This window comes from Acipenser ruthenus, chromosome 3, assembly GCF_902713425.1.
Source record: "Acipenser ruthenus chromosome 3, fAciRut3.2 maternal haplotype, whole genome shotgun sequence".
Classification (NCBI taxonomy): Eukaryota; Metazoa; Chordata; class Actinopteri; order Acipenseriformes; family Acipenseridae; genus Acipenser; species Acipenser ruthenus.
The window spans coordinates 39,702,075-39,729,665 of record NC_081191.1 but is presented as its reverse complement, the minus strand read 5'-3'; the positions used below and the strand labels follow the sequence as shown (position 1 = coordinate 39,729,665).

Here is a 27,591-nt window from a genome sequence, read left to right as displayed (position 1 = left end):
TATACATTACCAGCACTAGGGGATTTTAAACACCCAGCACACATGATTTTGCAAGTGATTTTTAACTGTACAGAAATTCTGGCCAAATAACTAACTGGATCTAAATGTAGGAAATTACAAGGAATATTAGTTTTATATAAAGCTGAGTTGAATTCAATATTCACCAATTACCGCTGAACTTTTTTATACAAATTTGCATAATTTTAGTCTAATTTTGGTCTTTTTATTTTTAACATGACTTCTCTATAGACATACAAGGTGCCCGTGCCACCAAAACAAGTAAGGCAGATGGAAGTTATTCCTTTAGCTTGGTAAATGAAATCGACAGCTATCTAATTAGGACCTTCATTGGGGATATTAAACCACTTTGCTGCATGAAGCTGAATCATAGAACTCTGAGGTCTTACCGGGGAGTCTTCCTGCTTCTTTTGTTCAGTGTGAAAGTGTTCTGTTCCATTTTCTGGTGAAGTAAATACTAAAGGAAAGAAAAATAAATTGAAAATGCATTACAATCAAGTAGACAAATGTTTTGTCTGTGTGTTTCTAATAATAAAAAAAACTTGCTTTTGAAAAAAAAAAATCTGATTTATAATCTGTGGAAGTCTTCGATGTCCATGCACTGCATCATTTGAAATGCCTTGCATGGGCATTTACGAATTTGCATAATTTTAGTCTAATTAAACACGTTTCACTTAGTACTATTAAAAATGTAATTGCCTTTAGGTAGTAACCAAGTTGCCAAGAAACCATAGAAGCTGACACATGTTTTATGTCTGCAAAGCAATCCAACATAACAGACATGGAGACCTTGTTGTCAAGTAAAAATATCCAGTGCCAGCTGTGCTGAATAGGATGGCTGTTTTGTGATGTAGACCAGTGGCGGAGGACACTTTTTACGATTGGAGTGCTATTTTTAGTGTTCCCACCGAAACACAATTCATAAGTTAATATTGAAAATAATTAAGGTCCCACATAAATCGCGACGAGCTCTTCAAAATATGCAGCTCAATTGTGACCAAATCATGAACAATTGCAGAAATTTAGTTCTAGTGACTTAATTATGAACTTTAAAAAATCCATACAAACCTTGTTTCATTTTCTTATTTCATAAAAAATATTGATCTAAATGGCAGAAACGTGAAATAACTAGCATTCTTTTTTAATGGCAATTTTATATAGATGTATAAGTAGAAATGCTATACATTAAATTGCTAAAACCAAAAAAACCAGCAAACTTTGTAGACTGTATTTCACAGTAAATAAAGTTGGAACACAAAAGCGAGCCCAGACATACCTGTATATTTACAGTTTACAAGCAGTCAAACAAAAATGCGCTCGCAACATTTTTCACATACCGCCAAGCACGGTCTATAGCAGTGGCTTTCAACCCCGGTCCTTGGGGGCTCCTGTGTCTTCTGGTTTTCATTCCAACTGAGTTCTCAATTACTTAACTAAACCCTTAATTGAACTAATAATTAGCTTAATTAGGCCTTTTATAATTCTTTAAACCGTTGGAGATTTCAACTTAACTATAAAATGTTAGAAATAACTTGAAATCTGCAACTATTTAAGAGCTGAAAACAATTAAAAAGGTCTAACTAAGCTAATTATGAGTTAAATTAAGGGTTTAGTTAAGTAATTGTGAGCTCAGATGGAATGAAAACCAGAAGACACAGAAGTCTATAGCAATGACAAACATACCTCTTTTGAAACTGTTTGCTTTTGCTTGAATTCATGCTGTACAGTCTGCACAGGAACACGTGATCAAGTGAGCATTCAATAGGGCTTTACCATGGAAAACTGTTCTCCACTTCAGGTACATCCTACATGAAAGCGAACATGGTTTGTGAACTGCTTGTTTTTATACACCTCTTAAAAAATGTAAAACATGTAAAAGAATAAAAGTACTGGTAACTTTTTAATTTTTTAATTCGGATTTTGTGAACGTTTGTGTATTTGTGAAAGTATTTAAACTACCAACATGTGCTAAAATGTATTAATGAAAGTAAGAAAAAAGTTGTAGTAATTAAACATATCTAGTAGACTACATGTGTTAGTGTTGATCATGCTGTTTGTTCAGTAACTTGTTCACAGTGTGTTCATAAAGTTTATTCAAGTAATCAGTCTGCATCCAGTTGTTTGATTTCTACAACATGTCATTCAAACCAGAAACAAGTTGTTATTCCTGTTATTACTGTATTGCTGCTAACATTGACAGACAACATTCAGAGGTAGTGTTGCCAACTGGCCGCATAATTCTGGGACACTTCAGCTGACCTCTCTAACCGCAAATTAATTGATTTTATGAACATGTAAAGTGAGTGTGAATTGCGTGAACTGTCGCTAAAGGAATTTAATTGTTTTGCTAACTAGTTACTAATAGCACACACCTGTCTGGGGGCGGGAATTACTTCCTGTGAAGATTGTTTCCATCAATCAGACCTATACAGCTTGCTGATTTGCTGTATTTCTCTGATTGGCGCGAGACTGTGTGACGCAGGAAGAACTATTAAATAAATAGAAACTTAACCAAGGTTAAACAAGCTTTTGCCGCCACTGTCTACATCACAAAGGTCCAGGTGAGTGCAAAATGCTGTATAACGACAGAATTGCCACCAGTGATGTAGACCAAATAATGAATGCTATATACTGAATGCTAAATACTGAAAGCTGAAACCAAAAAAGTTTAGGTGGACATGCACACCAGTAAATCATATTCAAGACTTACTCATTATTTGATTGCTGAAGCACGCACATTTATAATGCGAGTCAGTGCTAAGTAAAAAATAAACATTGTGCAAAACAGACGTTTCAGTCGCTTATGTGACGTTCTTGGGTGCTAGCACCAGCCACAATGATAAAAACACAAAATATGACAGGCAAAAAATTGCCTTTGACCCTGTGGCCTTTGAAAGATCCTTATTTTAATCACTAAAGGCATACCTGAGGCAACACTAGTATTTATTATTCTCATGTACCACCCCAGAATGCGATATTCTGTCAAAAAATTGTAAAAAGCTGCTTTTTACTGTTTAGATATCACTAATGTTCACTCAAACTGCAATGTGCCACTATTTCTTGAAAAAGATAACCGCTGTTATTTCTCTCAAGGACTATTTGTGACTTTCTGGTGAAATATAAGATCTTGCTAACCCTGTAACGAATAGCACCTGAAGCTTTCTGAAACAGATTCAGAAATTATTTATGACAAGGAAAATTGTACAGGGTTGTAAAATAATCCACCATCACTACTAAAATCTTTTCTTTTGCTGTGCCAGGAAACTAAATATATGTTATCTGTTGTTGTAAGAAGTTGGTTTAAACATTAAACATTAAAACATTATCTATTTAAAAAAATAAATAAATGAAAATTAATGAAATTAAATTAAAAAAAGCCTTCTCCATGAGTCTTGAATTTCTATAAAATAAGCACTTATTTCATTCTATACTTGTCCATAAAATGTGTACAGTTCTGCTTTTCTACAACTACGACTGCTAATAATACATTGGTCTCTGGCTCATCTGAGCCATACTAAAATAATCATAACATTCGTTGCCAAAGATGGTTTGGTTCCTAACTAGTCTAAACCCATGAGATCCTATTTATAGAAAGGGTATTTTCGATGCTAGAGTTTCTTAGGCCAAAGCACTATGTGATGGTAGGAAATATTTTTACATTGTAAATTGGTGAGATTTATAGTATGTTTCAACTTGTTCAACATTAAAGCCTGCACTTTTGCAAAGGTGCTTACATAAAACCAGTTCAAAAGTCTTAACAGTTTTTGCAAAGTAAAACTTGTTGTTTTACTTTGACAAATGTAACTGGTTATAAAACAAATGAAAGAAAAAAAAAAATGTTTAAAAACTATTTACAAAAACATAAACCTATGAATTTCTAGAAAAATTCTTAAAGAAAGACTGATTTTATTTGTAACCCGCAGAGGCTGCTGTTGTCCATGGCCTGAATACTGGCAACAGTAAGCCGGACCACGGGGTTACCAATACTGGTATACAGTCCAGTGCACATACAAGTGCTAAAAAATAATAATGAAAACAAAAGGCGAAAGAAAAAGGGAAAATAAAACACAGTAATAAAACTACAAAACAAAAGTGCTGCTTACGCAGTGCCCCCTCTGCCGCTAAGCCGGTCAATACAGGCCTATGCTACGCTATTTTCTACACACTGGGGTGGCCAGAGTTCCCCGTATAACTACACATGTCCCCTCGGGTACGTAATTATTGGGTCACTGGGTATCCTCTCTCCAGCAACCTGAATGCACAACCAAGCGCAGTTCTTAAGGGGCGAGCAATCTGCCAAGGCCTGCCTCTCAGCCACTCAGAGAGAGGAAAAGCCAACACACCCTCTTCCCCACCTCTCCGTGTCATCGCCATGACTGACCGGCGGATCCTGCGAGACTGCTGCCCTCATCCTGCAGAACCACGGATACACCAGATAGTCAGCACAGATCTCCCCTATTACACCTATTAAAAGCAGTATCAATTTAATTCTTGTTATAACTCCTAAATAGAAAGCAATCTTGTATGTCTTTAGCTTTGGTTTCAAAGTCAGACCTAGCACTACATATTCTTTTCAGACGTAAAAATTGACCATATGGTATATTTATGATCAAATGTTTTGGGTGGTAACTGCATGCAAAATTGTTTTCCTATCTGTTGGTTTACAGAAGAGGTTCACTAAGGGAACCCTCATTGTTTACTGAATTAACAAATCTAGGTAATGTATCTTAGTCTGACTAAATTCCATACTACATTTTAAATTCTGGTTTGTGTTGTTTATGTAATCAACAAAAATAAATCAGATCCCTTCCATATTAATAGCACATCATCAATATATCTTTTCAAAACTAAACATTCCATAAAAGGGGTTAGAGGCAGTGTCATTAATATACTATTTTCTCAATATCCATATACCCATTTGCATAATTTGGGGGCAAATGCTGCACCCATTGCAATGCCTTGGATTTGTAAACAGTATTTATCTTTAAATAAGAAATAAACTGATCCTTATGTATTTTTGGTAACATATATATAAAAAAACAGGTGTTATAGGAAATTAAACTTTTAAAAAATTGTATTGACTGTGTGATCAAGTTACTTTCCACAGCCTTATCCAAGATAACATCTCTCTCGTTTAAATCTTAGTGTTGGATCTTTAGCCAGAGGCTCGTAAAAGTCCTTGTTATTAAATTGTCAAAGCTTCAGCTACATAATCCTCACTATTCTGGATAACTACAGAGCCTCATTTGTTTGTTGATTTAATTATTATGTTCTTATTGTCATTAAGCTCCTTAATAGCTTCTCTCTCTAGTTGACTTAAGTTTAGGGACAGAATGCTTTGTAATATTTTTTTCTGTATCACTTTTCACTAGTTTACTAAAAGTACCTAATGTTGGATTCAATATACCTGCTGGAAAAAGGTAGTTTTTTTCTTAAATTTATCAAGTGGGTTGTATTCTACACCGTGACAGGGAGGACCTTGTTGCTGGTTCAGCTGTGTTGCTGCTTTGGTAAACAGGATTGCTCGGAGCTGAGCTGATCGGGAGGTTCTGATTGGTTAGGGGGCATGCCCAGGGAGCCTACGTCAGAGTTTGAGGCTGTTGCAAGGCCATAGTCCCAAAGACTCAGCTGTGCTGACCTCCCATATTTATAACTACTACGGAACCCTTCACCTGCCAGACATGTCCTATGAATGCGCTGCCCAGTCAGGGCCGTCGGAAAGTATAGAGAGTTTTGTAGTGCATTAGGTTCCTGGAACTGGACGTTCCTTTTAGTGGGACTAGTGCTCGCCATCTGTGGAAAATGTTTTGCCTTTGTTTTGTTTTCTTTATTAAATCCGACGCTATGATTACCACTGTTGGTACCCTAGCATCGGGGCCTGTGTGTTAATTAAATCTGCACGCCTGTGTGGCGTGTTAGCACCCACTGCTCTGTGTCTGACTCATTTATTATTCAGTGATGACCCACACAGGTAACATCCCCCTATTACATACAGCAATATGTTTTTTAGTCAAAATTTTATATTTCAAATGCTGCCGTCTACAAAACAGTCCACTTTTAACTTTAATGGATTCACCTTATTAGTTGGAACAAAAAATAAACCTTTATTTAATATAGACAATTGTGCTTTAGTATGTTCATATCTTGAAAGATTAATTACTGGCTCCTGGTGACCATTCTTGGGGTATGGCTGCATCTTATGTCTCTTGTCGCACCTCGTCTTCATCGGTCCCCTCCATGGTGATATGGTGATAAAAGTCTGTGCTTGGGTGGCTGAATAAAAAACTAAGTTTTTTGGAGCTAAGTTTTTGTTTTTATTTGTCTTCTGTGTGCTTGTGAACACTGCTGACTCATTTGCTAATTATTTCTCAACTGAGTAAAACCTGAGAAACTCAGCCAATGGCATATCATTGTTCAACATTGGAGGAGCTTTTCCAATTGACCCCTCAGAAAAGAACCTAAAATCATGCACCTTGTTGAGAGATGATATGTCTTGTATTGGTTTGATACAATCCTGATGGAACCTCATGGGCAAAAGAAGTATAAATTTCAATTACACAGATTTTATCCTTGTTAAATTCTTCATACTCTGTCTGATTTTCAGCCTGTAATTCCTCTACTCCTGAAAGGGAGACAGAACATCCCTGAAGCTGAAATGTTGCACATCTTGTTAAAATATCTTAAATATCAATGACACACCAACTCACCACTGTCACTGTCGCAGCGTTTCCTGGTGGGGCCTACAAGGCTGCCATGAGCATCTGTTTCCTCAGGTACTTCAGCCAGGTCAGAGGTCTGTAGGGACACCGAGGAGTTAATTAACCAATCGGTGGTGCTGAGACTTCAAAATAATCAGTATAATCAACTTCACGGATCATCTCAGCCAGTCGGGTTCCAGAGCAGTCATAATCTCATTCACTTTTAACTCTTCCAACACAAAAACATTTCTTGCCTTCGGCTGAGGGCACCTAACTATCGCCATGGTCAATTAGCTGATATTGATTATCTAGACCATATTGACTGCTGCTTCAGACATTAATGCTTAATGGGAACACAAAAAGGGCTGTATAATATTGTAATTATTTCCTACTTTTGTTTTGGCTCGAGAAGAGTAGAACCGATGCTCCTATTTGGATGATAGTACAGCTGCATATACAGGAATGCATTATTCTAGCCCATTGCACTGATAACAATGATCTATCGTTATTAATGGACATTTACACACAGATCATACAGGGGACAATCCTCCTGAAAGGATTCAAGTAGTTTTGCCTCTTATATTAGCTAATCAGTTTCTACATTTCAGATGAGAACTGAAAGAAAACACACACATACACACACAAAACAGTTTCCTTGTTTCCTACATTAAAAGCAGTAATCAGGGCTGCTAGGATTGCTGCTGCTCTCTTCCATCACATAATTATAAGCTTGTATGATAAATATCCACTACTTGTGCTATCAAAGTGAGCTATTAAACTAAGATTAATAAGTCAGCAGACCTTACATATTACATATTTTTTAATTCAGTCTCAGTTGCCCTAGACTTTGAGAAATTATATTTCTGGCATTCTGGCAACTGGTGATAACCTGTGCAGTAAATAGCATAACACTGGGAAGTCAATAACAACAGTCTCTCCTGGCTTCCAGAATTGTCAGGGTGACATTTTCTAGAAGTGGAACTCAAACTAGTGGTTGGGACTCCTTGAGCGGTCGCTGAAAGGTTTCAGTGGGGTGGTGAAAAGACTATATCACAAGCAGAACTACAATATGTAGGGGCTCCCGAGTGGCGCATCCAGTAAAAGCACTTGCGTAGAGTGCAGGATGCGCCCTATAGTCTGGACGTCGCGAGTTCGAGTCCAGGCTATTCGGGACGGGAGCTCCCAGGGGGCGGTGTACAATTGGTTGGGCGTAGCCCGGGGGGAGGGGGGGAGGTCGGCCAGGGTGTCCTCGGCTCACCGCGCACCAGCGACCCCTGTAGTCTAGCCGGGCGCCTGCGGGCTTGCCTGTAAGCTGCCCAGAGCTGCGTTGTCTTCCGACGCTGTAGCTCTGAGGTGGCTACATGGTGGGTCTGCAGTGCGAAAAAAAAGTGTTCAGCTGATGGCACACGCTTCGGAGGACAGCGTGTGTTCGTCTTTGCCCTCCCGAGTCAGCGCAGGGGTGGTAGTGGTGAGCTGAGCCTAAAAAAATGGGATATTCTAAATTGGGAGAAAATTATACAAAAAAAAATGGCGACTACTACATTTTTAAAATAAAATAAAATAATTTAAAAAAAGAACAGCGCATGAGCTGCGAAAGAACATGGATCGACCACCGGCTCCCAGCAAGAACCGCACCTGTAAAGACAAACAAAAGACAGTGTGCCAATGCGCAACATAAAACAGAGAAGAGGGACAAACGAGGACAAAGAGAGAGATGATTAGTAAAACAGGCTATGTGAAACCCTCTGCTCGGTGGAGAGGAAAAAATCCCACTGAAACCTCTGGTCCCGGCGGAAAGGGTGCCGGACATACCAGCAATTGATTGGTGAGCTTCTGAGATGTCTGCAGAAAGAGAACGAATGCAGTAGTGGACTGCTGCTGATGACCAGCGACCCACAGTTTTTATAAGGTGAGGACTAACGTTGGCTTTTGCTGCTGATGAGACTGTGCCGATCCTAAATTAGTGCAGAGTATAGAACTGGGGAGAGAGACCTGCTTTGGAGTTGTGAACCAGTGTCTTGTAATGACATTACGGGAACAATCGATACACATGGGATCAAGGGGACTGAAGGGTTTTTTGACAGATAGGAACCTGGACAAGGAAGCGTAAAGGCAGAGATGGGAGTTTATCTTGGATAATTAAATAAATTGTCCTTGACGAAGCTGGTCAGTCTTGGATGAGTGAAGGACAGAATGAAATGATTATCAGGAATTATTGAAAGATCACAAGAACGAATACCTATGGCTGGGAAACTGGATAGTGATGGTACTGTGAATTCTGCACTTCTTAGAAATCTGAAGAAAGCTGACAGGCATGTAGCTTCCATCAACAAGTCGTCAAATGGGTTGAAACATCCTGAGCAAAAAATTGAAATTAATGGGAAAGGACGTCTGTAGATATGGGTAGTCTGGATGGAAATGACGGGGGAAGGCTCTTGGAAATTCCTCTGAGTGTGAGGTGCACTGTGGGGATGGAAAGAAGTGTCAGCGAGGGGATGGACAAGCTACGATAATGAAATTGAATACCTGAGATGTAGGATTTTATGGATGCTGAAAGAAGAATGTCTCATGTTTGGACGATGAATGCTACAATGCAATTTTCATTGAATGGGGTAGGGGATATTCGGTTCTGGGCGCAGAATGAAGAGAATGACGACCAACCTGTAGCACAGGAGGACCTGGTAGATGGAGAGAGGGCTGATGACATGCATTCTCTTGCAGATGAGAGTAGATTGGAGAGCGATGGGTTTAGTTGAATATGAGATGGTGGAAATGGGGAACCTGAAGAGGGATTGGAGCTGCTGAAGGAACCAGACTGCGAAACTTGGTGATCTGTAAACGAGATAAAGCATCGGCTGCATTATTGAAAATACCTGGAAGATGACTAGCTTGAATTATGAAGTTGTAAGAAACTGAAATCCATATGAGACAGCGGAGAAGTTGTATGGGGGAGGAGGATCTGCCTTCGTTGATGATATGCACAGTAAATTGATTGTCACTGAAAAATAAAATTGATTTCCTAGACCAGGAGCACCCCCAGAGGTGAGCTGCTACGACTATATGGTAGATTTCGAGGAGAGCTGATGATTTGAATTTCATGAGGCCAGCTGTCATAAAACCATTCATTGCCTTGGACACCTCCGTATCCTAGGGATGAAGCGTCGGTATACAGACATAAATCGTGAGGGGCAGAGATTGTCATCGTAGAATAGTGAGAGTCCGTTCCAGTGCTGCAGAAGAGTAGACATTTTGATGTCTTTCCCGGCTGGATTTTTACATGGGAATCCAGTTTTTTTGCTGTTGTGAAAAGAGCGAGAAGGCAAGAAATGAAAGTCCTGAGATAGCTTGATGGCATCTAAAACTGTAATATAATGAAGGGAGAATTGCTCCTGGGGAATTAGGGCGTTGATTCTGCTTGTAGAGCTGCCTCTTGGGGCTGAGAGGTTGATAATTAAACACTTTTTTCCAGAGATTTTCCAGGTGGCAATTCCAATGGGGTTGATTCTGAAGGAAGGGAAGGGTGGAGCGGAGAAGGGGCCAACCATGAAACCTTTGTCAACTTCGGCTTGGATTAACCCTTTCCAGCCGACGCGCTCTAATTTCATTGAAAAATTCAGAATGACAAAAAGGTCTTTTCTCAGCCGCCCAAACCAGCTATCTTGTTTTTTTTGTGTTTGGGTCATTGCCATGACCACGGGCCATGTCATTATACCATTGGTTTAAGGCTAGGATGGGTGTGGCATATATTATTTTGAGTTTGAATACGAGTCTCACTGCCAGAACCATTACGACTGAGTGGACAGCAGACTCGAAGTTCTTGATCTACAATTCTACAATTCCAGGACTGATAATCAGCACATAATCTAAAAGGTAAATACTTATGTCGTATTGTTTTTTTTCCTTATTTTGTTTTTAAAACTTTATATTTGTTGGGTTTAAAAAAAAAAATCGCTGTGTCATGTCTGTCTGTGTGTGCTTGCTTGCTTGCTAGGCAGAGCTAACTTTGTAAGATCCAAACAAGAGCAACTACTGTACTAGAATATAACAAAAATAAAATAAAAATATTTAAGTTAGTTTCACTTCTGTTCATGTTCATTTTAGTTTCTTTTCCACCTTTTTTTAAGTTGTTTCTCCTCAGGAGAAAATAGACATACTGTGTCGATGCGAAACTACATCAGCAGTACATGTTGAATATTCTTTCGATATGTTTTGTTTGTTGTTGTTTTTTTTTTATTTTATTTTTTTTAGGATCATTCTTAGCTGTAACGTTAGTCAATATTATTATTTAGCTGTTTTAATTTATTTTAACTTTCGGTAATTATTTCGTATTTTATTAGGGTTTTTTTTTTTACTTTGTGTATATGTGTGTAAAGAAGAGAGATACGCATGATTTAGCTGTAAGTTAGTTATTATTTACCCACGTAGTTTATCATGATTTACTTTATTTGTGTATTATTTAGCCATGTATATTTTATTTTGTTTGTGCAAAGAACAGTGAGGCATTATTTAGTTGTAGTTATTATTAATCTGCCATGTATTTTATTATTAGTTTACTTTTTTATTTTATTTAGTTGCGAATTGGCCATCAGAGCTGGCAGCTTGAGGTGAGGCTAGCGCTGTAGAGCGAGACTGGGCAGAGCAGGGTGGAAAAACAGGCTCGACTGAAAGAGACTCACAAAGCAAATAAAAAAGATCAGTTCTACTGGATGCGGATGGAATATGGATTCCCTTTGTTGAAAAGGGCTTTGAGCAGTTTGGATATTGGCCAGTCTTTGAAGTCGCCGGGTTGGGATTCTGACAGCGTTTCTTTTTTGAGCGACACGGCTGGGAAAGCTCTAGGTCAGGGGCTGCAACAAAGGAGCAAGATGGTTCTGGAGGTATCGGAATGTTCCGTGAATCCTCGGGTTCGGAAGAAGACGATGTTGGTAAATCCATGTTCTATGTCAGAAAATAGGAGGAGAGGAGTGCCAGCTCCTGCCCCTGAACCCCACTGTAAAGTTAACATATATTAGATTGTGAAATAACTAGGAAGCAATGTGCTTTGTATTTACCATACTGTAGTTTTACATAGTTTAACAGGATTTTACATAGTTTAATAGGATTAGTATAGTGTCAAAGTAATATACTATACTGTAATATACTGTGTCTGACCTTAAGCAGTACAAACTACATTAACAAGGATATCAAAACATTTATAAATAAAGGTAAAATACAGATTCACTAACAGAGTTGCGCTGGGGGGATTCAGACCCGCTCCCAATGCTCCCAGTCCTCTTCGTTTTCTGTGCCAGTGAGGTCCCAAAGCGCAGAGTCTCATACACTGGGTCAACCTTACTACTGCAGGCTGTCAGTGGGGAGTGAGGGGGTGGGCAAGGGGAGAGACAAATCAGAACAGACAAGTGAGCAGGGAATTGCTGGGAGCAATGAGACGTGCACATAAGAACATAAGAACATAAGAAAGTTTACAAATGAGAGGAGGCCATTCGGCCCATCTTGCTCGTTTGGTTGTTAGTAGCTTATAGATTCCAGAATCTCATCAAGCTGCTTCTTAAAGGATCCCAGGGTGTCGGATTCAACAACGTTACTGGGGAGTTGGTTCCAGACCCTCACAATTCTGTGTAAAAAACTGCCTCCTATTTTCTGTTCTGAATGCCCCTTTATCTAATCTCCATTTGTGACCTCTGGTCCTTGTTTCTTTTTTCAGGTCGAAAAAGTCCCCTGGGTCGACATTGTCAATACCTTTTAGAATTTTGAATGCTTGAATCAGATCACTGCGTAGTCTTCTTTGTTCAAGACTGAATAGATTCAATTCTTGTAGCCTGTCTGCATACGACATGCCTTTTAAACCCGGGATAATTCTGGTCGCTCTTCTTTGCACTGCTTTCTAGAGCAGCAATATCCTTTTTGTAACGAAGTGACCAGAACTGAACACAATATTCTAGATGAGGTCTTACTAATGCATTGTAAAGTTTTAACATTACTTCCCTTGATTTAAGTTCAACACTTTTCATAATATATCCGAGCATCTTGTTGGCCTTTTTTATAGCTTCCCCACATTGTCTAGATGAAGACATTTCTGAGTCAACATAAACTTCTAGGTCTTTTTCACAGATTCCTTCTTCAATTTCAGTATCTCCCATATGATATTTATAATGCACATTTGTATTGCCTGCGTGCAGTACCTTACACTTTTCTCTATTAAATGTCGCACTGGGAATGCACAAGGGAGCGCAGATCATAATCGATACTCACCCATGGGCATCACCTCTTTGATGCAGCCAAACTGTTCCTGGATGAGCAGCGGGGAGCTGTAGTAACGCTGAAATCCCTTCGGCTTGCAGGGAAGATGGGGGGGGGGGGGCACATCAAAGGCAAGATCAATGCAACGACAACACAGACAGCATAATGCTAACTGAACACATCAAAACACACTGCTTGTGTCTTCATTCTCTGTTTTTAAACATCATACATGCATTTGTTTATTATCTTAGAAATTATTTTTATGGGACCAAAGTTTGAATAACAATGTTACTACCTCTACGTACCACTAGAACACTAGAAACATTATCACTGGTTCTCTCTTTTTTCAGGTTGCAGGATATGAATCTTTACTTGATTTTTCTACTCAAATTTGGGTTGAGAAAATATCTAGAAGACAACACTATAGAAATCAAACTGGCTGCTGCTTCATGGTACAGACGTCATGTAGCTCAGATTCATGCCAATTGTCTAGCTGCAATGAGGCCATGTGCCGTACTGGACAGGAAGTTGTATAGATAAGTCAGGATATCCTGAATTACAGAATAAAAAACAAAACATACAAAACAAAAAAAAGATCTTCAACATTGTAAAGGGGAGCATTGATAATAGTGCTCAGAGGTAAGAATGGACATACCATACCATTGATTATATTTTCAGAAAATTGCACATGCGGGCCTACAAAGGATGCGATACACATGGGGAAAATAGGAATGTGGCAATAGCAAAGTTAATTCCTGCAAAGATACTAGGGCTGGGACGATAGTGTTTTTCATAAAGACCCGATGCATCGATTCATCGTTTTTTCATAACGCAAAAGAAACGTGTAAATAGTAAGTACATATATTTTCATCAAATCTAATCACGAAAAGTAAACGTTTCTCCAGTTGAACTTAAAACTACACATTTCTAATTATTTATGTCTAGTCACACTGTCAGCGAGGTTCCCCACAAAAAGTTAATAAAACATTAAAAATTTTACTGTCTTACCTTAAGATGTCTTGACAGCAACCGGATTACAGAAAAAAAAAACTCCAACGGGGAACACAAGAATAACTATTTACAAGTCCAAAGTAACAAAGTCTGTGCTCTCTCTAGAGCTTATTTTCTGTTTTTATTCAGAAATATTATGGCAGCCACATTCTCCGGTTTCAAAGGAGAACGCAGTTTGTTCACAAGCATCCCTGCTTTGCTGAATACACGCTCCCTCTGGGCCGATGTTGCAAGGATACTTAACATGCTCTTTGCCAAGGCTGCTAAGTTGGGAAAGCGTGTCTGGTTATTTTTCCAACAAATCAGGGGAACTGATATTGCTGATATTTAATGGAGTTTCAGAAGCATAAATGGTCATCTCTTGTTGGATTAAGGTTTCCTTGGAAGTAGTGTGTGTTTGTTGCCATCCACAAAGTAACAATTCCATTGCTTGTTCGGTCTTCGTTTTCTTTTTAACAGGTAAGTCCCCTGTGCTGCACTCACTAGATTTCCGTCATTTTCGAGGTTGTCCTCCACCAGCCTCACTAGTTTGGAAGACAGTGCTTCAGACACGCAGGCTTTGAAATCCAGATTTGCGAAATTGTGGGGTCAAGAAATGACACAAAAAGCAGTGGCATAACCTCATTACTTGGGTCATTCAGCTGATGTAAACAAAATCGCTGAGACAAATTACGCGTTAGCTTATCTCTAAATAAGAGTGTAGATTTAAATTTTGCCAGTCCTCGTAATAAACAATATTAATGAACTGATAGATGCGTTTTTTTTGTTTTTTTCAACCATCGATGGTTTTTTATCCATCGATGGTTATTCCAATGATTCGATGCATCGATGCATTGTCCCAGCCCTAAAAGATACCCTATGGTAGTTCCATTAAAGGTAAAAGTTAGAACCCCTCTAAATCAACCTTTTTACAGTAAACAGTAACTCGAATAGAACTTCAGTCAGTCTGTGTTTTATTCCTGTTGCAAGTGGGTACAAAGAACTAGCCGTAATGTTTTTCTCTGCACTCAAAAGTACTGTAGCCAGTTCGAATCGATGTAGTAGAGGTAGTATCTCAGCCATAAGCTTCCACTGCTCAGTCGTGAGATCTAAAGTAGCTGCGTCAGACTTTTTGTTTCGTATTTAAAGCACTTGCCATCTCACTCTTTTTAAAATGTGCAACCAGTCTCCTTGCTGCTGTCACTAACGTATGGACTTGTCGTACATCCTCCAAGCTTTTCTGAATACAGAGATTTATATTGTGCCCTGCACAGCTCACACTTGCCACGCTACCAAAACATAACACAGCACGCTCGCTTGCAAAAAGCCAAGACATTACTGTGCACAAGTTGGCTGTCATGAACACAAGATTTACTTTTGTAGCCACTTCAAACTCTTGTGTTATTTTCGTGTCACTGATACTTTTGACTCGAGTTCCCAGTTTTGCTTCATGTAATGGCAAGTGACTGTTAAAAACTCTTCTTGTGCTTGTCCAAACGTCGGTAGTGATGGGCATTGAATTACACTCCTGGCTTAAATCCTGTCAAAGATTTTCCTTTTCACGTTCGTGATCCAGAGTATTGAATTTGGAGATTGTCTTTCGACAGGGCATTTCATAGCCCGGAGCAAGATTCGCAATCAGATTTTTAAATGCAGCTCCCTCTACTATACTAACAGGTCTGATATCTTGTGTGACAACATCAGGCCTGTTATTTCTTTTGCTCTGACGCTTATTGGATCAACTTTCTTTCCAAAATAAGCTGTCACTGAAGGTGTTGCTTCCTGTTGTTTTTTACTTGTGTTCCCGCTGTAATATTTTGTCGGGTGCTGTCTTACTAAATGATCCCGCAGGTTGGTGATATTGCCACAGAAGCTCATTAAAACTCCACAAACAGAGAATTTTACCTTTCCATTTTGTTCTTTCGTAAAAAAGAACTTCCAAACGTCTGACGGCATTATTTAAAATTAAATTAAATCGACAATTTAACTAGCAAAATCTTATTCTGAAATGTGGCCTACCTCTAGTCTCTTCTCTAGTTTTTTTTTTGTCACGCTTACTCTGAAAAAGTATGTGCTGTGTAGTGGGCGGGGAGGGTTTTTTTTTATTATTATTATTTAAAGGAACCAAAGGAAAGGCAAGGAATAAGAGTGTAGATTTAAATTTTGCCAGTCCTCGTAATGAACAATATTAATGAACTGATAGATGTGTTTTTTTTGTTTTTTTCAACCATCGATGGTTATTCCAATGATTCGATGCATCGATACATTGTCCCAGCCCTAAAAGATACCCTATGGTAGTTCCATTAAAGGTAAAAGTTAGAACCCCTCTAAATCAACCTTTTTACACTAAACAGTAACTCGAATAGAAACTATTTTTGTTGGTTTCTCGTAAAAAGCAACAGCTGTGGTGAAGCCAACACTTAAACAGGCAAGGAGGTATACTGGCTGTTTATTTACTTGTATGTATGTATTGTGACAAAGCGGGGTTGTTTTGCCACTTTCAGGATTTTTTCCTTCCGGCTTCTGGTGTAAAAACTGAACTCACAACAGCAGATGTGTTTAAACACGGTGGTATCTGTATGTTTATTGTAGACACAAAACTAAAATATACAAAACAAAAACCTGACTCCTTCCAGGAGTGCTAACAAAACTTTTCCCAAGGTTTTTAAAACTATCACCGGACAGCTACCCTGTTTACCGGTTAAACAAACACACATATATTTTCCATGTATTCACACAGTATCTTCTCTGAAGGTTTCTCCACACACAATCCTTTCTTTTCTTTTAAGCAGTTTTTACTGCCTTCTGACCATAGCCTCACACACCACATGATTGTGAACCAAGGAGAGCTTATATACAGCTGGCAATCCCAGTAATGATCAATTTTCACCCTGTTAACTCAATCAGCACTGGTGTTGCCAGTCTCAATCAGAAGGGAAAAATACTATGCTGGCCCTGACATACCTCCCATCTATTATTATTCCGGCCACTCTACCACAGTATGTATGTACAGTGGCTCTCAAAAGTATTCACCCCCCTTGGACTATTCCATATTTTATTGTGTTACAACATGGAATCAAAATGGATTGAATTAGGAGTTTTTGCCACTGATCAACACAAAGAAGTCCATAATGTCAAAGTGAAAAATAAAATCTACAAATTGTTCTAAATTAATTACAAATATTAAACAGAAAATAATTGATTGCATAAGTATTCACCCCCTTTGCTATGACACACCTAAATAAGCTCTGGTGCAACCAATTGTCTTTAGAAGTCACAAAATTAGTTGAATGGAGTCCACCTGTGTGCAATTAATGTGTTTCACATGATTTCAAGTTAAATATACCTGTCTCTGGGTGGTCCCACAGTTGGCTAGTACATTTCCTAACAAAAACTACATCATGGAGAAGAAGGAACATTCAAAGCAAATCCGGAATAAGGTTCTTCAAAAGCACCAATCAGGGGTAGGATATAAGAACATTTCCAAGGCATTGAATATCCCCTGGAGCACAGTAAAGTCCATTATTAAGAAATGGAGAGAATATGGCACAACTGTGAATCTGTCTAGAACAGGCCATCCTCAAAAACTGAGTAGGGCACTAGTCAGGGAGGCCACCAAAAGGCCTATGGTGACTCTAAAGGAGTTACAGTCTTCCATGGCTGCGCTGGGGGACACTGTGCATACGGCAACAATAGCCGGGTGCTTCACAAAACTGGCCTTTATGGGAGAGTGGCAAAAAGAAAGCCATTTGAAAAAAACTCACATCAAATCTCGGCTAGAGTTTGCCAGAAGGCATGTGGGAGACTCTGAGACCAAGTGGAAAAAGATTCTATGGTTTGATGAGACCAAAATAGAGCTTTTTGGCCTCAACGCTAAGCGCTCTGTTTGGCACAAGCCTAACACTGCACATCATCCTGAGAACACCATCCCTACCGTGAAGCATGGTGGTGGCAGCATCATGCTATGGGATGCTTCTCTGCATCAGGGCCTGGAAAGCTTGTGAAGATAGCGGGCAAAATGGATGCAGTAAAGTACAGAGAAATCCTGGAGGAAAACCTGCTGAAGTCTGCAAGAGACCTGGGACTTGGGAGAAGATTCATCTTCCAGCAGCACAATGACCCCAAACATACAGCCAAAGCCACACTGGAGTCGCTTAAAAACAAAAAGGTCAATGTCCTGGAGTGGCCCAGTCAAAGCCCGGACCTCAATCCAATTGAGAATATGTGGAAAGAGTTGAAAATTGCTGTCCACCAAAGGTACCCATCAAACTTGACGGTGCTTGAGCAATTTTGCAAAGAAGAATGGGCAAAAATTGCAGTGTCCAGATGTGCAAAGCTGGTAGAGACTTATCCAAATAGACTCATGGCTGTAATTGCTGCCAAAGGTGCCTCTACCAAATATTGACTCAAGGGGGTGAATACTTAGGCAATCAATTATTTTCTGTTTTATATTTGTAATTAATTGAGAACAATTTGTAGATTTTATTTTTCACTTTGACATTATGGACTATTTTTGTGTTGATCAGTGGCAAAAACTCCTAATTCAATCCATTTTGATTCCATGTTGTAACACAATAAAATGTGGAAAAGTCCAAGGGGGGTGAATACTTTTGAGAGCCACTGTATGTATGTATGTATGCATGTATGTATTGTGATCCTTTTGTTTGAATAACGGGTAACAGAGCGTGCAGTATGAATAATTTGGCAGCGACACAGTACTGAGTTTGGCCACTTGAGGGCAGGTTTTATTACTTTCAACAAAAATTCACTAACTTGGACATGAACATAAAGTCTCTGAAATCAAAAGCTGAACTGTGTCAAAGTTAAATGAAACACCCTCCTGGGTCAGTTCGGGTCAACATATAATGGTAAGTGACACAGTTAAAATAATGCTTCAGTACTGTTTGTTTAATACACTGTACGTAACTCTTTTATTCTCTTCTTCTAGCAAGGGTCACTGTGACGTCCTCAGTGACACAGGTAAGTATAGGGACTGCCCTCCAGTGGGCAGTTCTGGCAACACAGGGAATGGAAGGAGTGTTAGAAAACAGTGCTAGAGGTTGCAAATGGTGTTGCAGGTAAGAACAGATACAAGTCCTTTAGTGTGCTCACAGTAGTGCAGTGCAGACTTTACGGACAAGGCTTTGATGTATGTTTTTCCTCCCACAGGTGTAGCTCCTCCTTCAGGTCTCCACTGCCACTGCAGATGTAGTTGTCTTGGTGTGCAATAAAACAATCAGTCCAACATAATGTCCAGGCTCTGTGTTTTTAATGCCTGCTGTCCTTGCAGGCCTGGCCCTTTAAACACAAGTCCTAGTATCAGCCAGCTTCAAATGGCTGTTAGGGCACATTTGAGTTTGACCCCCTTCTACATCAAACAGTCGGTGTGCTTCTTCCTTCTTTTTTTCTTTTTAGATCACAGCGCCTGCGTCAAGACCCAGTAAGCGTGCACAGAATTCTGGGACCTGTAGTTTTTATTATCTTATACATTACGTTGTGATTGCCTACAACAGCGAGTTTAAACCAAGTATCAGTCCTCCGTTGCATTTAATTTATTAGCACATAGTATGTATTTATTTAAACATTATTTTTCATTTACAGTGACATAGCAGTTCTAACCACTCGTGAAATACAGCCTTAGAGTTAACCAGTGCTCTTTAGAGCTGCATTTCAGCGAGAAGCTGCACTTTCTGCCACAGTATTTATTTATTTATTTATTTGTTTGTTTGTTTGTTTGTTTGTTTGTTTGTTTCAGCTCCTTTACCAGGAATTTTTATTTTTTTTTTATCTCACAGAAGAGAGTAATCCTGAGTCTCTTATGATTGAAGCCCAGTATTGAAAAGAACCTCAATCCTCTTGCAAGAAGGGATAGCCCACTAGGGTAATCGGTTCAAACATTATTTTTCCAGCAGTTAATGGCAACTGGGATTTTAACAACAACAATGTTTTGGTGCAACAGAAATAGTAGCTTGTTGACACACTATGTGTGCCTGTCTATATATACAGTACATATGTGTATATTTGCTGCTGTTGTCAATATTCAGGGAGACTCAATTGTTTAGTGGCTCTGTGGTGTGTAAAATGAGGACTATGTTGAGCGACCACCAAACTCATACCACACATTAACAACCAGGCCTCCTGTTAAAACTGAATCCTAGTCATTTTCTTATAAACATTTTAGTTTTTTTTTTTTACGATTGCATTTACTCAATGTTTCTTTTAATGAATAACAAGCAATATGAATTGTGACTGATGCAAATGACACTATGCATGTGTACACACAGGCCCCTGCTTTGGGAATTGCATTTCTGTCACGTCGTTTCATGAAGGTAGCCAATAGTATGCATCTTATTATAGGTCATTTCATCCTTTGAAGAGCTTCAGCAGGACAACAACACAGCTTGCTTGTTACTATTTATAGACTGATGGATTTCAGCAGTGATGTATGTTGACCGGTGGTATGTATATTCAGATAAAAAAAATCACAATAATACCAGGAGGTTTATAACCTCTTGGATGACAAGTAGAAAAATTGCTGAAAAAAACAAGGATTTTTTTTTTCCATAATGAAATTCTTGAAGTTATTAAAGTGGCAGAGTCGTGACTGACAACCTCCCCAGAGATGTGCTGTAGATTGATAAATGATGTACAAAGTCTGGCATGTTTGCGAACAATTTCCTAGACTACTGATCAAAATGCATCGGCATACACGAAGAAAGAGTGAGAAAGATGAACAGGGACATATATAGATCAAAATGCAGAGGGACGGGTGCAAGACAGAGATTTAATAATGCAATAGCCCTAATGATACTGACAATGTCATGTCATGGCTGTGCACATATGTTTTGAATAATATTACCATTGTTCTATCTGACTTGCAAACAGGATACAGCCATTCCATAGTAAACATTATATTTTCAAGCATTATGCATTTTCCATAGGGAATTTACAAGGAATAAAGTGTTAATTCCACAACCTGCTTAATCGTTCTTGAAATCTATTTGACCATACATATAATGATTTTACCATATCTGTGCTACACTTTGCAATGATTTTACCAGGCTTGGCTATGCTTACTGTGCAACCTGTTTTGATACCAGTACAATTATTGGAAATACGTTAAAAAAAATTCCATTCAAATAATTAAAATGATGTTTTACAATAAAATGGGAAATCTGTATTAACATATTTTAATTGATGTAATCTACACTTCTTAAATTGAATAAATAGTATTGCAATGTAAAAAAAAATAGGAATATGTAATTGATGTCTAAACATTACTAAACTATTAATTATATGTTCTTACTACTTTGATGTGTGGCAGTCCACTATTGATACTGTGCAATGTGCACTGATAGAATTACATAGGATCAATGGTAAAGAATGTGTGAGATCATACATACTGTACTGTAGATCAGTCAATGCACATATTTACAATATCAGCGGTGGTTTGTCATACAAGACATTGTGATCTAAGGCTTTGTCGGGAGGGCATTGATATGACTGCTATGGTAAACATGTGTAACTCTAAACCAATTAATGCTGCATTTCAATTAAATCTTGCAAAATTCCACCAGTAATAAAAACATATAATTGGTTTGGAAGATCATCTTTACATAAAAAAAGAAAGATGTTCTGTTGAAACTGAAATACATTCTCAATCCAATAGTAAAAAAGGTTTCATACAGTGAGGCTTAACCTTATTTTCAGACAGCACACAGCTAGAGAAAATAAGCAGTCAATCGCTTACCAGTTTGCCCATGCAGCGCTGTTGCCCCATACCGTCTGCACATTTGTAATGGATGCTCATTTTGCATGCCTTGCAGCGCAGTCCATGTTTGGCATTGGTGCCTGCCAAAAACATACACATTGAAATGCAAGTGATCAATATTTTCCACATTCTGCACTTACTCTAAAATATCAAAGATGTTCACTTAACTCATATCAATTATAAATTGGTTACCACTCTTAATGCATTTCATAGGTACAGCTATAGACTGAGACATAATTTAAAACTATATGCACATAACTTAGATATTTTATTAACATCATGTAATCAAAGAAACTACAAAATGATATTGCAAAAGTTTCACTGTTACACAAAGTCAGGTAAAACAGTATGTACCATTGGTAGAATAGTGTTGTAATGGACTAAAGAGATAGCTCTGCAGTCAAGTGATACAGTATGCAGCCCTTATGTCAATCTATTATCAACTGCAAGGGGTAATCCATTACAGTACTAAAGTGGTAACATTTTCAAATTATGACCAATGGTATCAGTTCTGGATAGCTACTGTACTGAGATCATTGTACAATATTTGTTCCAAATTCCTTTTGCTGCCATTGCTGGTAACACAGTGGTCCACAAATGGTCTGCTAGCATTTCTTCATTGTAAAATACTGGTATTATAATGGTATCCCAATACCAACATTTTTCAAAATGTTTTTGTTAGGGCAAAACAGACAAAGGCAATTGTTATAGCAACAATTGGACCTCCATCTTCTGACTTTTATCTTTCTAGTACCTCTCATATTTTGGTATTGATTTTAGTCACTATGCCAGTTTGTAACAAGATGTATAGTTTCCCACAAAACTTGCGTTTGTTTTGTAAGACTAGTCAATTACATTGTCTTTACCAAGAGCACTGCTCAATAGTGCAAAATCTAATACTAGTTTATACAACATTTTCCAAACCGTATTGTCTCAACCCAGTTTAATTTTCTTTTCTTTGGTTTACAACCAAAAAAACACATACAGGACTGCATTCACAAAGGATCTACAGTACACGGCTTCAATTTGGTGACATTGTGGTTGAAAGTAAAAATCACCAAGTTCTGAATTTTCCAGTTACTAACATAAATGGCTCTATCTGCACTTTACTGCTGCTGATAATGTGGTGGTATAATATACAGTAGCTCCAAATTCAGTTATTGGTTTAATTTGTCTTTTGCTCAGATAATACTGTTTCCTGCACATTTACGTTATGGCTCTTCAGGAAAACACAATTCAATTATGTAATCAATGCCTTTACTTATGGCAAGTGTTTAAAGCAACACAATTAAAACCACTTTTCAAATGTGTGCCCAGAAGCAAAAATTAGGAGATCACAGTGAAAATAAACCTTATGGTAGAAAAGGCAAAAAACTTTTGAAAACAAAATGTTCAGCTGGAAGGTGCCAACGTTTGGAATTTTAAATTCATTGTTTTTGTTTTACTTAACATACTGTTGCAAGGTCTGGCAAAGTACTTACTGCTGTTTTTTTTTTTTTTTGGGGAACAGAAAAACTTAGTAGTATCCTTTTAACCAAAGCCAGTCCCTCAAGGGTTTAATGGAAAAGACTGAACTACAGTTCCAAGGTTATGGGGGAACTGTTTCCAGTGTAAAAAGGAATTCATTTTTAGCAGATCTCACTATTTTTATAAATGAAAGACACATTTTCATAAATGAAAGCTTTTTTGGAATAATTTGGTTTATGCACAGTAGTGCATATCTTCAACTCTTCATCTAGAAGGATATTTTGTTTACTGCATTGTTACATTTTCTGTTCTTTGGTCGTGCGTGAGCAGTGTGCCTTGGTTTGTTTATGTGCTGGTTGTCTATGTGCGTTTTGCTTGGGGCGTGTTGCTTGGGGGGCTCACCATGCCTCTTTGAGCTTCACAGTGCCCGCTTGTCCTCCGCCGTGCTCTGTGTTTTGCTATGCTTTTACTTGCTTATACAGTCCCATGCCTGTTGCCTCGGTCCCGCTGACCCATTGAGGCTCCAGAATTGGTAGCAACACATTAAGTTTGTTTTGTCTGCATTAATTAGAGATGTGCTGTCTGTCTTATGCATGCCCTCCATATATATGTGTGTGTGTGCGTGCGTGCGTGCGTGTATATGTATATTTTGGTTAGAGTTCTAATTTGGGGGAATTTGTTTTGACGCTCTGTTACACCTTGTTTCTTTGTGCTTGCCATTTATAATACTTTATAATCAGTGATATCCTCGGAAGGGTCATTACCTGAGTTTTTGGTCAGCGATACCCTCGGCAGCGGTCTTTACCTCACTTGGTTTATAACAGAAGTAATGAGTTTGGTCGGTGGTACCCTCAGCAGGGTCATCACCTGAGTTTGGTTTATAACAGAAGTAATGAGTTTGTTCAGTAATACCCTCGGCAGCGGCCATTACCCGAGTTTGGTCAGTGATACCCTCGGCAGCGGTCAATACCTGAGTCTGGTTTATAAAAGAAGTAGTGAGTTTGGTGAGTAAAATCCTCGGCAGCAGTCATTATCTGAGTTTCACCAGCCTCTCTGATATCTATTCGGCCAAACAGAATATTGCTAGTATGCCCGGAGTGGGGGCCATCTCTCCGCTCCGCCCGGTTTCCTACCTTCCAGCCTCATCCCCGGCTCCAACCATAAGAAGCAACATTCTCCAAGATCCAACGCTTCATGAACTTGGTCCCAATCACCGATCCAGTCAGCCTACCAGTTCCAGACTTCCACAGCCTTATCCTATAAGTGACCTTCCCAGCCATCTACTCTCTTCAGCCCATAAACTCATGATCAATTCCTTAGCCCCCTGGACCCTTGCTTCATATTCATACAATACAGGTTGGAAATTCTATCTCCATTTCTATTCAGTTTACCATCTATCCTGCCACACCGAGTCTTCCTGGTCTTCATCACACACATGAAAACTCCAACTCCAGCTGTCTACAATCAAAACATACCTATCAAGCACCCAATTCAACCTAAGACTAAATGGAATCAACTGTCCTTCTATCACTGGACTACTGTAAGCATCTTTATTACGTGGAATTCAAAAATCCTCACCCAATCCTACCAAAAGTGGATTCAACAAGGAGTCCATATTCACTGTATTAACCCCTTGCGGTCCTATGTCGGACCTGGTCCGACATCGCAATTTTCCCTTTCTGGTCCAATCATCAAAAAGATGCAAAAAAACAGGTCTCTAGTAGTTTTTTCTCTGGAAAAAGCCAATAAAACCATTCAATGGCCGAGTGAGACCGATAGGAGCCGAGAGAAGCCGGAAAAAAATAGGGGCGTATCTCATGAATACTGATAGACCCGACACCACATAGATAACACAGACATAAAGATAGCTGCTTCCACATCTAGCATTCAGAGAACATCACAGACATTTGCAGAGCTTTTTTTAGATGTTATAGTAATAAAATAACAACTTGGATTATATTGAGGAGTTTGGTGATAAAACGAGCGATCAAGAGATGATTTATCGGTATGTACTATTATTACGACGTATGTAAAAAATATAGCGAACAAGGGGTGAGGCGGGGCTGGAGATGCAGTACTGAGTGTCCTGTTGATATGCAGTGCCTTTTAAACCGGTTTTACTGTGAAAAAAATACTTTTAAACAGCGCGTCTAAAATAAACTGCGCGTGTGAAAATAAATTGGACCTGACGCACCTGACACGCGCTGAATAAAATGGACCGCAAAGGGTTAAGAGTCCTTCGACCTGTTGCCCCTATAACTCAAATACACCTTAGCCAGGACTTTCAGTAATGCTCCCCAAGATCCTTTGTTTGTAACAAACAAATTAACCAGTAACTCGATCATGGTTTTCAGTCTACCTATCCATGCTATTACTTTGCGCAGGTTTGTCTTCAACAATTTTTTAAGGCCATTCTTTTAGGATTGGAGCAGCCCCTTTAGTAGCCAAAGCCGGACTTTCCCATCCATGATCAAACTCAGATGGGACTCCAGTGCTGTAGAACAGTACTTTAGAACTGCTCCAGAAGACACAGCTTTTGCTCAACTAGCCATGAGCTAATAGAGTTTGGGGGGTTCGGTATATTTTATTCATTTATTTTGTTTATTCCTGCACTTAAGTGGAGTCGGTGGATCCACTCGGTGTTGACTTTTTTGGGGGAAGGACGTGGCTTTGTCACGGTCCACCCTGCTGATCCTGGCACTGTCAGATCAGTTCCTCTTACAGAGGGCGGTGGTTTCTTCTTCTCCCCTTAACAGATGGCCAAATAGTCCATAATCACCGCTTACCATACCCATAAAGCAGCCATGATCACGACATTGAATTAATAAACAAAGACATAACCACTGGAAGACATAACCAACAAGAGACATTGGATTGGTTACTGAATGTCTTTCCTCAGAAAATTATTATTAATTATCCACTGAAAACCATCACAAAACTGGCCTTAGATTTGGATATCCTTGGTAGTCAATCCTGCTTGGCAGTTTTTCCTTTTAGTCAATGTTATAGAAGGGTTAACTTAGAATTCATGCCTGGGCCACTGCTGTAAGGCAAAAAAGGACCTAAGGTTTGAACACGAAACAGGGCAGTGACTGGTAAACAACATAAGCTTAAATAACATTTCTAGCTCAGAGGGTGTGTGGCATTTTATTTTGGTTGTAGAGTTGAGAGCAACACAATCATGTGTAACTGTATAGTACAATCCCATTGGATTGTTTACAATATTCTCCCATCGTTCATCCTTATATGTACACTACTTTGTTGAAATCAGACCTTGTGGGCTTTTCAGTCAAAACTCAACTGCTCAAAAAAAGGAACATCTAGTCAATGGGTACTATCTGCCTGCCAGATATGGTGTTTAAACACACAGACATTCTTTAGTTATTGTAGCGCAAATACATTTTTTCGTGATTCTGTAACTTAAAAACTACCTGTCACAAGGCTCGCTGAGTGGTGACGTCAGACCCAGGAAAGGAAACACAGACAGGACGGTGAAATGGTAAATGAATGCGCTGATGCGCTGTTTAATATTCAACAGACAGAAAATAAACAGTTTGAACAAAACACAGGACATGGCACTTTACACCAAAATAAATAGACAAACAAAAACAGACTAACACTAAACAAACAGTGGACAAACAAGTATAATGCTGGTGCTTCCAGCATGTTGTAGCAATTATTATTTTCTTTAGTTTTAAATAGTTTTTACCTCCTCTCCACACCCGTTCTCCACTCACGAACACACAACCCTGAGAGTGCTTTGTGCATCTATATATACTGTTGTGCCGGGATTCAATTACTAATTAATTATTCACTTGAATCCCAGCACGTGAACTGATTCTGTGCAACCCAGTGCTCACATATTACTACATACTTTAAATGCATGTGAAGTGATGTGCAATCCCTGTGCCTAAATACAATTATACATTTTAAACACTCATGCTCATTACCCACATTATATCCTGTGTACCAACTACAATACACCAACATTAACACACTACATACAACATAAAACACAAAAATACACACAGGGGCGGGGCACATAGCCACATTACCTTACTGATTTTCACGAAACTTGGACAAAAAAAAAATTCTCCATCACATGGACACAGAGCATATGAAATGCCATCCCGATCCGTTTTGAAATGGCCAAGAAAACATACCTCTCAAAATCGAGTTTAAACAAGGCTCTGCAAGCCACACTTACACTTACCTATAACAGCACTATTGCGCCGTTATAATAGTATTTTATAATACGCATGCCTTTTTTTAGCTAGGTTTATGTCCCTATTTTGATTCTCTCTGGTAGACATTTCTCTAATCATCTTATATTTACCTTCCAGTGAATGAAGGTCAATTATACTGAATTGCATTAGGAAATGCAAAACCGAAAATAATGAGGTAATT

At 38.8% G+C, this 27,591-nt stretch overlaps 1 protein-coding gene across 1 annotated transcript in view; it reads right to left on the bottom strand.

The window, feature by feature from the left end:
- LOC117435283 (SH3 and cysteine-rich domain-containing protein-like) overlaps window positions 1–27,591 on the bottom strand; it is a 59,727-nt gene that overhangs the window by 13,851 nt on the left and 18,285 nt on the right. Inside the window, exons 3-7 of the mRNA XM_034058329.3 lie at window positions 21,697–21,797; window positions 12,969–13,050; window positions 11,942–12,060; window positions 6,726–6,813; window positions 408–475 (exon numbers count right to left, since the gene is read on the bottom strand). Coding sequence (XP_033914220.3) covers window positions 408–475; window positions 6,726–6,813; window positions 11,942–12,060; window positions 12,969–13,050; window positions 21,697–21,797 — 458 coding nt within the window. The remainder of the gene's footprint in view (window positions 1–407; window positions 476–6,725; window positions 6,814–11,941; window positions 12,061–12,968; window positions 13,051–21,696; window positions 21,798–27,591) is intronic.